Raw genomic sequence first — 10,764 nt, forward strand, 5'->3', positions numbered from 1 at the left:
TATCATAGGATTATTAGTCATAAGAGTCTTTAACTTTTCATTTAATTGATCATTAATCAACTTCTTTATCTTTTCTAGGAGAGTTGGGGTGTATCGCACCAAAGCTTGCCCTATTTGCCCCGAAAGATCATTTGCCATTGTAACTTCATCGGATTCGGATTGTGAGCCTTCAACAGACTCCATTGACGGGGTGTGGACATACTCATCGTCTTCGTCATCACCTCGGTTTGAAGATACAATAGCCATTCTGAAATAATACATCCGATTCATTAGTTCAAACTCATGTATCAACAATTTATCATAACTTAAAAGACCGAAAGAATTTCCAACTCACTTCACCATCATCATAGTAAATATCCATGCGTACTAAAATGATGTAATGGCAATGGCCGGTCATCATTACACCATCGTATTACGCACTCAATCCATTATGACTCATGGTTAATGAGCATTAAACTCTTTGCTAAAATTATCCCCAATCTTAGTATCACACTGTAAGTCTCGTCAACAAACTTTATCCTATGGAGCATGGCATAATCCTTTAAACTCATCTATCATGCAAGTCCTAAACCGCTTATCCTATATCAACGATGGTTTAAGCCTAGATAATCCCTAAAGTGGATTATCCAAGTCCCTTAAACCATAGCTCTGATACCAACTTTTAACGCCCTTAAATGATAATTTTTTTTTAAAATGACCGCCCAGACCAAGTGATATGCCGTGGTGCGGCAACCCTTGGTCGCGACGCGGCCTTTCAAAGGATTTTAGATCTGCTTAAAAGCCCTCCTGAAATCAAAACATTTGTTATGTCGCGGCGCGACATATAGTGTCGCGGCGCGACCTTACACGGTTGCTGATACTGAGCTGCAACATGTTACAAAAACCACATTTTCAACATTTCACAATCACCCAACATATTTTAACAACATAATACATAAACAAACTTAATTAAAACAGTTTCTTACATTGTCAAACATTACGGAAATCTTTTAATCATGAGCGACACGTTTACACTTCTAAAATATGACATTTGGTCCCAAAACTTAAAGGAGACGTAGTTTAAGAGTACAAAAGACTTGGTGTTGATAAGCGGTATCATTAGAACTAGATTCAAAATAGGGACTTGCACTACCACTTACTAAAACCCAAAGCTCCGCTATCCTCACATAGGCTCCTTACCTTCACGGCGTCCCTTCGTTCCTATAAAACATAAAACAACATGGGGGGTAAGCTTTCATGCTTAGTGAGTTATAGGCGAATAATATAACATATATCATTGAGCATAATCATTACATCACTTTGTCTTTCCAACCCAAATGGTTGATTACTTACTTTCAGATCCGACCCATTACTTACCATAGACACAACTTACTAAGACCAACCCTAGTAATCATGTCTAAGCTAAACACGGCCATAGACATACACATATACCTAAGCTACCTTGATCACATTACATTCATGCATACATACATAGACACCCAAAGTGTCTAAGCTAAGTCATACCATAGACAATATTACTAAGTAAGCTTAATAACCTTGCCTAAGCTAATCATCAACCATAGATACAATTATTAGGTGAACCTAATAATTCTATCTAAGCTATTCATCTAGTGCACTTAGTCGTTACTCTCTTGCACTGATGCAATCCGAGAACACTAAGCCACTCTTGACCCGCCCAATTTACCTCCTATAAACTCACCTTGAATAAACGAGACTCCTTGATCACTTGAAGCTCCTTTGCCTTGATTAGCACCTATACATGAGCTAATCTCATTATTAACATAATTCATTGAAAATACATCTTTCAAAGGTTACAACATTTTCATATGCTTATTCATTTGACTATATCCTCTTTTTACTTATTCAATCACATGAACACTCACATACATGACATTTTTACTTTATCTTTTCACTTTTCCAATCTAGCAACATTATCATTTCCATAAATGCACAATTTCTCAAGTTTATCTCTTACAAACATGAACTTGTAAATCTTTCAAGCATTTCATCAAACATCAAAATGTACATAACCCATTTCTACTACTTGCAACCCTAAAATCATAATAATTCAAAATACTATTACTTACAACAATATCAACAATTCACACATAAACTTTCTTCTTTACAAAATTCACTAAATCTTATAAACATCTTCATTGAGGCATTTCATCAAACACCTAGTGTGCATGACTTGATTCTAGACTATAAACATTACCAAATTCACAATAATCATATCATACACTCAATTAGCAAGTTCATTCATGAACTTACATCTAACATCAATTAAAATTCATTTTTAATCATACAAATGTGCACATTCACAACCTACTACAACTTATAAGCTTGAGATTCATCTAAAACACCCCATTCTAGTGATACTTAGACATAGAAGTTCATACCTGGTCTTTAGGGATTTAAGAACCCTAATTATGCACAATGGAGAAGAAATGGAAGATTTACAACTTGCTATAGTGATTAAGGCACACTAGATTTCATAAATTCCCAATTGCATGCACTAAATTCTTCCAATTGAAGGTTCTCCTTCTTCCTCTTGCTTGGGTCGCCACTTACACACACACACACACCTTCTGTATTTTTATTTTGCAACTGATAATAAGATTTCTGCATTTTATTTCTTTTATTTAATTAACTTTGCTTTATTTGCACTTTCTACCCTCCCCACCAAAACTCTAATATGGGAGGTCCTTAAATCTAACTTGCATCTCTAGTCCCTTCCAACTTAACTAACAACCATTAAATATTAACCACTTATTTATACAAAATCATACCATCAATATATATAACAATTTTAAATTGCATAAAATATTACCTTAAATAATTGGGATGTTACATAATAAGTTAGAAAGGTTATGATAAAAGTTATGGTTAATAAGTTAAAGAGCATGAATATGGATAATTATTTATGATTATGATTTAGGTTATGAGATAAATTAGAAAATATTTAGTAACTAAAAGCTATGATTTTATGTGCATGAGTTTGATTAATAAGAAGTAGCGATAGTGATACACATGCATGCATGCATGCATGCATGCATGCATACGTATGTATGAACATATATATAGGTAGGTATATGCTTGTGTATATATTTAGATGTATACATACGTGTATATGTATGTGTATATATGTATGTATATGTACATGTGTATGTATGTATGTATGAGTGTGTATTGTGTAAGTTATATAAGGTTAGTAAAATATGAAAAGTAAAGTAGTTATATATATATATATATATATATATATATATATATATATATATATATATATATATATATACCACCTTTTTAATTATATACATATAACACTTACATATAATATATACATATATATCATATAGCTATAGACACCAACATGTATGAAAACAAATAAAGAATATATATCACATAGGTGTATATTTATATATATAACACATATATTAATGAGATTACTTAACAATTGATTAATTAAAGAATAATACTATTATTATTATAACTTATACACTTATCTATATAGTAACACTTAATTACACTAAGTATATTATCACCTATATATATATATATATATATATATATATATATATATATATATATATATATATATATATATATATATATATATATATATATATATATATATATATATATATATATATAACTAATAAGTATATTAATAACTTGTTATGCGTATACATTTATAACGTGAAGGTTATAATTAAAGATAGCGTACAAAGACTACAAACATCACCGCTACTTGTGGCCTAGGGTGATCCCTGTTGCCTTATGGGAACCGCTTGTGGATTTCGAATGCCATGACTTAGATTATGGTCAAGAATCCTAGGCGCCAGGTAACAATAGATCATTCGAGTGACTTGCATGATAGCAACGAAGTTTGGGCGAGATTGTACAACATCTTTGTTAAGAATTATAACCCGAACTTCTTAAACTAGAAGCTTACTATAAGTGGAAGCTTTTCATAAATAGTAGGTTTCCAAAAATAGGAACTTTTGAGAAATATGAACTTTTCTCGAAAACCGTCACTGTTAATATAGTTGCTATATTAATAAACAAACTTTATGTCTGTTAGACGTAAACTAATCAAAGATTATATCTCTAGGTTGAGATTTCCGGTTACATACTCCGTTCATACTTCTTGCGTGGAATATCTTATTTGCTACTAAGGTGAACTTCATAGCCCCATTTTTACTATTTATTAATTGTTTTACAACTTTTGGGGTGAGACACATGCTTGCTTTTAAATGATTTACAATTTAGACACAAGTACCTAAACTATTTGACATGCAATTTCGTGAGACTTTTATTAAACATGTATTTATTGTTACATGCAAATCCCCACCATAATATCGTTAATTGCTGGAATTGGAATTTTGCAAGCTTAATTATTGTGAGTGGGCCTATTGAGAGTGACGTCTCTACCCATTGGCGTGATCGTCAAGGGGGTACATAATAATGATTGCCGACACCCGTACAGTGTCAGGGGTTAATGTTTAGTTCGATATTATAACTCATGGCATATTGAATATTTTGATGTTTTGAACTAAATCTTGTGGTATAAAACTTATTATGATTGTTAAACCTATTATGTTCACTCAACCTTTGTGTTGACATTTTAAGCATGTCTGTCTCAGGTGAAGATTAGCTTGTGTGCTGCCCTATGATGCTTAGTTAGCTGTTGCATTGGAGTCCACATATTAGACTTATCATTTGTTATTTACCTATGAATTTCTTTATGTAAAACATTATTATGTTTCCGCTGCAAATTCAAATTTTGTTATAAAACATCTCATTCAGAGTCGTTCTCGTTTATGCATACTTGTGTTGTGATATTGTGAAGTCATATTTCCCCGGCCCTATTTGAGGGTATGACACGTCGTGGCTTTTGCTTTGCCTAAGGATTGAGCAGGACTTGGGCAGAGAAATTTGTCGACGATAACAATCTTCATCAATGCTGCAAACAAGAATTTTGACTATATTCTCTATTTTTTTGGGGTTTGGAACCTAGTCAAGCTAGGCGGGCTCAGCCCCACGCCGATTATTATTTTATAGCAACTGAAAAAAATCAACAAAACATTTGGGTTGCCGTGTGGCCGTAGCGCTACCGCATGCAATAATGCTATGAGATAAAATAATGGATCGGGGGAACAAGATGATTTTATGAGAGATGGATTACAAAAATAAAATATATAGATCTTGTGCCCAATGAGTTCACAAAGAAAAAAACTACTAGTGGGTATTTGAGTCTGACTCTTTTTTTCTTGTCGGACCAAAATCAATTGTTGTGCGGCCGTGATTTTTCATAGATGCATACAAAAAATAAATGGTGTTTTAAAACACTACACTGATCAATTGAAGGAGTACTTTGGTGCTTTTGATGACGTAAAATGAAAAAGATAAAGAAGTTGACGGGTGGTATAGAGATAGAAGCTCACGAAGGCCGACTAGGTTTCGGGATCAGACCTAAACTCTGATTACCATGTTATAGAATATAAACCCCGTAAACATTATTGATTATATTAACGATTATTTATAGGGTAACTATAGAAAGTTTTCAAACTTACAGAAGAGACTTGAGCGTAACCTATTATCTAAAAGACGCTTTTTGAAGGACGAATTTCCATCTCTTTTCTTTATTTGTGAGTAATTTACATTTACATAATTCATTAACACATAAATTAAAATTAAAAAGAAAAGAAAGCGAGTAACGACTCTACGCTTGTACTGGAAGGAAAAAAAAGGAAAAGCCGACCCTACACGTGACACACATAACGACAAAACTGATATACGTGTATAAATTTAATACATTTCTGGTTTTCTCCTTTATAAACCAAAAAACCCAAATTAGTCCAAACGGCAATTTAACAGAAAAAATAAAAATAAAATCTTCATTTTCTCACGCTACTTTTTCTCTAAAACAAAAATGGCAGCAAGTCTCATGCCAATTCAACCACCACTCGCCACCGCCACAAATTCCGGCAATCAGAAATCCGATTCTCAACGCAAAAACTGGTGGACTCCACTTTTCGGCTGGTCATCTGAACCTGACTACATTGATTCCACTAACACCGACAAAATCACAGCCGTTTCCGATCTAAGAACGGTTAGATCTACAGCGAAATTCACAGATGAAAAGGCGAGGAAGCTACGGATGTTGACTGTTGAAACGGAGTCGTTTCATGATTCGATGTATCATTCTGCTATCGCTTCTCGTCTAGCCTCTGATTTCTCCGATCGTACGGATCAATAGTCTCCGATTACCGGCGGTTCTATTTCTGTATTATATTTAGATCTTTTTATCAACTTGATATATTATATGAAATCCGCCCCCATTAGACTAATTAACTAATCGTATTATTGTTAAAATGTTACTGCCTACTAGTGTTTAGATTTCGAAAATGATAGTATCAAACTCTAATAATTATAAATAAATATACATATGTAATGTAATGTGATGATTTTATTAGAGATGTTGCACTATGTGACGATTGGAAATCATGTACAAGTAAATTTGTATATAATAAAAGTAATTTGTTTGAGTTGATTAATTAATTTTTTATTGTTAATACTTAATTTAGTAGTTGACTTTTTGAATGTGATATCTTTGCAAGTTTATACTCACTCCTTATCATATTTCTTTTCGATAAAAATCACACAACTTAAAAAAAAAAAAAAAACTCAACATGTAATTTCCGTTAACTTTCTATTTTTATCTCTTAGGAAATACCTTTTATCCACATTTTTATTATTGTTGTTATCTCTTTGTTTAGGGCAAATTATATAAAAAAATGTAACATATTTTCTCCGTTTTTCTATTCTAGATAATCTATTTCATTCAGATACAAAAAAATAGTCTTTTTTAAAAGTTAATTAAAAAAAGGGGTGCCGTTAATTTTCTCTGTTACGTTATATCATGTGCCATACATATGAGAGTATTTTCGTCTTTTTATCCTTCTCCTTCATCAAAATTATTTGTAACTTAAGCTTATTTATTTGTAATAGAATGACAATACCAGATTATTATCATCCTACATTCCCACCATTAATCTCCTTAATCTACAGATGTAACAACTATCTCAGAAAAAAATAAAAAAAATAAAAAATGAACACGCTATTATCAAGTTAATAGCATCATAGGAAAAAAAAAACAAAAAAAAAAAAAAAAAAAAAAAAAAGTTAATAGCATCATCACAATCTGAGCTTCATACATATGAAAAAAATCAATAGCCATTAATGGCCACACCCTATTAACAAATTATATGAAAAAAAAAAATCATTATTAGCTGTGAGTTTGAAGATTAGTCGACAACAAAGCAAATTAAACACCATCATCATCTCACTAAAGTCACCGCATGTGATGTGTTTGCCAGAATCAATCCGACGGGTTGGGTTAGCCGGAATCAACCGTCGGAGCCCTGGTTCGAGTCGATTTTGTTGTGAAGTGACTGAAACCGTCAGCGGTAATGATTCTGGTTATAGATCCATTAATATCTCCTATAATAGTGTCGATCGTGAGCGAAGAATGTGACGATGGTCTCAACGACGAAAGTTCAAACTCAAACATCGATTCACCTAAATTTGCAGGTTTCTTGCGATCTGGTTGCAGGTCGTGGCAATGGAGTTATAGGTTTAGGAGGAACAAGGTATAGATTTCAGGTTAATGGCGATAGAGAAACAAGATGGAGTTACATCGGTGATCTAAATTTCTTGCAAATTGTTGGTTGGAATGATTGTAGGTTTGAATGGTTAGAGATTAGTTTGACGAATTTTATAATTACGTTTTTCAATTTTGATGATTTTAAAATTAGTGTTTTTTGATATGTACTAGTATAATTTAAGGTTTGATTTTTTAGATGAATGTGAAAGATGAAGATGTAGAAGAATGATAAAAAGACGAAAATACCCTCACATGATACAACTTAACTGAGAAAGTTAACGAGACTCTTTTTTTTGATTAACTTTTTAAAAATGACACATTTTTATATCCGAATGAAATAGATTACCTAGAATTGAAAAACAGGAAAAATGTGTTACTTTTTTATGTAATTTGCCCATTTGTTTATTGAATTAAACAATAAATATGAAACATCCTAAAAAAATAATGAACAATAGATATGAAACAGTGAAAATAGTATACATATACTCAACGTGGTTGCGTTAAAGACAAAAGTGCATTTCACGTACATGTAGTTTTGACAAATTGATTCTAAATTTATTTATTGATAACCTTGATGATTATAGATATAATTACGATCGTCGTCCCTGAACTTGTATTCAGTCTTCTCAGGTTATCTTTAAACTTTTTTTTTTGTTGGCGTCGTCCCTGAACTTGTACTTTTGTCCAATTTTTCTATTAAACCGACTCATGTGCAAATCATGTGAGGGTATTTTTGTCTTTTTATCCTTTCTTTTCCCTATCTTATTTCTATTCTCAATATTGAAACAAACTAGTTTATTTCACAAAATCATAAATCCTAGAAACCCATTTCTCCACAAAATCCAGAATCCTATTTTTAAATTTATGCCAGAATCTATCATTTTCAAATAAAAAATACCATATTTATTTAATCTACTTTCCTTCAACAGATTTCGAGTGAATTTCATTCAACTCTCATTCAACATTAACTTCGCCATCATCTTCATGATTGTACATAGTTAGTTAGGAGTATCAACGAAATGAAATTAATTCTAGATCTGGTAATACGATGTTTGAACAGCCAAGTTAGTTTGGATACCCTTGATTCTGAATCCATGCTTCGATTTTTAACCGACGGCGATGTGGAGTTTTCCGGTGAATTAACGGGCGGTATAATAATATATTAAAATCAACAATAGATTTTATTTCAATCGTGTTCTTGATTTAGGGTTATTGATTAATTAGCACATACGTGTACCGCTAATCTTCTACGATCATATTATAAACATAACAAAAATTAAGTAAATATCCAGTTTGTAATCATCATTCAAGAGGCCTTCCATATCCTCTGGTAAGTGTCAATGATCAGACTTGCATACGATTTACTTTAAAAAAATAGAGTATCGTTAATTTTTTAACGGAGTTCTAACTTAAATGTAACGATACTCATCTTTTATTAATATTTGATAAAACAATCATTTAAACGTCAAAATAAACATATATTACCTAAACAATAAATGAAGTAAAAATATTACGAGTACATTTTTAATGGAATTTGCCTTAAAAATAATCAGGGTGTGGGTTTACTAACGTAACTCGTAGTCCAAGAAGCTTTTACCAAGTTTTACGTAAGTATCTCTCACTAGATTACCACAGTTCTCAAATTTTATACATAAAATAGTTTTTTCTTTTTAGAACGGCAGCAGAAATTCATTAAACTGCGACTAGCGAGAAGCTAGAAGCATAGAAAAAATAGGATTACAAAGCGTTCAGAGAGTCTTGTAACCACACCGACCAATTTATTCTACTTTTACTGGACGTAGTATACATCCAATTAAAATTACACGCAACAATACTATAAAAAACATGACACTTTTGAAACTTAGTATTATCAAAGACAATACTATTCCGCAACCTTCAAGTTAATATATGTAATGTGACCTTTCTTGTATTTTAGTTTATGTAAAACACTTTTAGGTTATGTAAACCTGTCTATTAAGTATTAACTTTGATAAGTTGATATATTACTGTACGACCAAGTTTTATTTATGTGTGTGTTATGACTATAAGTCGAGTTTCAAGTTAGAATTCATGATTTTAAGTTACGAGCCTAGTGGCGAGCTGACATCTATAGCCAAATAGAGTAATGACTTGCATATAGTAATTTTTTATAGATAAAACTATATGTTTCGGTTGAATATAGTCACTAATAGTGGTAGATGAGTTTCTAAACATCTGATAGAAACGTTTTACCAATTGTTTAATTTCAATAATTGAAGCAAGTTGATATAATGTGTGCTTCTTGTGCTTATCGCCAATCCAAAAAGAGGTTTTGTGACCCTGACCCCAGACAACTATTTACGTAGTGATTAGTACTACTAGTTAGCTTTTTTGAAAACTATATATAAGTAATTATTATTAACATATCTATAAAAGTCTTCTTATCTCTTACGGAGTATATCTTTTTACCTATTTCCCCTGTCCTTCTCTCATTTTTCCTTTAATGATAGCGTTTAATTAACATGAACATTTCTTGTCACCTATCTTGAACTTTAGGATAACATCTAGAATATAATAACGAATTGTTTTCTTAGTGTAAGAGTTGAATAATTCATGCCCTTTAGGGTTTATCATTGATCATATATATATAGTACAGATACACAGATTACAAGAGTTATACATGGACACAAATACAAATATGTAAAGTAGATCTAGACTTATTTAAGCTAATCTTGTCCTCTAAGTATATCACATATCTTGTCCTCCAAGTATCTTGTTATTATCGCTAATACCCCCCCTCAAGAGAATAGGTGGGGGACCAACATGAAGCTTGGCACGAAAAATCTCAAACAATGGACGTGGAAGACTCTTAGTAAAGATATCTGCTAGCTGAAGTGTAGTAGGCACAAACTTTGTGTACAAGCGACCGGAAGAAATAAGTTCCCGGATGAAATGATAATCAATATCAATGTGCTTCGAGCGTTTGTTAGAAACCGGATTTTGACTTAAAAACAGAGCACTCTTGTTATCACAAAGAATCGTTGGGCGATCAGGTGGAAGAACATATAGCTCGCGAAGCAAATGAGTGATCCAAATTATTTCAGCAGCAGTGTTAGCGA

General features: G+C 32.1%; 1 protein-coding gene across 1 annotated transcript; it reads left to right on the forward strand.

The window, feature by feature from the left end:
* Window positions 1-5,932: 5,932 nt before the first annotated feature.
* LOC139887582 (uncharacterized) lies at window positions 5,933-6,259 on the forward strand. Its single transcript, XM_071870657.1, has one exon. The coding sequence runs from the start codon at window positions 5,933-5,935 to the stop codon at window positions 6,257-6,259; it is 327 nt and encodes a 108-aa protein (XP_071726758.1).
* Window positions 6,260-10,764: the final 4,505 nt, after the last annotated feature.

The sequence above is a fragment of the Rutidosis leptorrhynchoides genome, chromosome 2 (genome assembly GCF_046630445.1).
Source record: "Rutidosis leptorrhynchoides isolate AG116_Rl617_1_P2 chromosome 2, CSIRO_AGI_Rlap_v1, whole genome shotgun sequence".
NCBI classification, from domain to species: domain Eukaryota; kingdom Viridiplantae; phylum Streptophyta; class Magnoliopsida; order Asterales; family Asteraceae; genus Rutidosis; species Rutidosis leptorrhynchoides.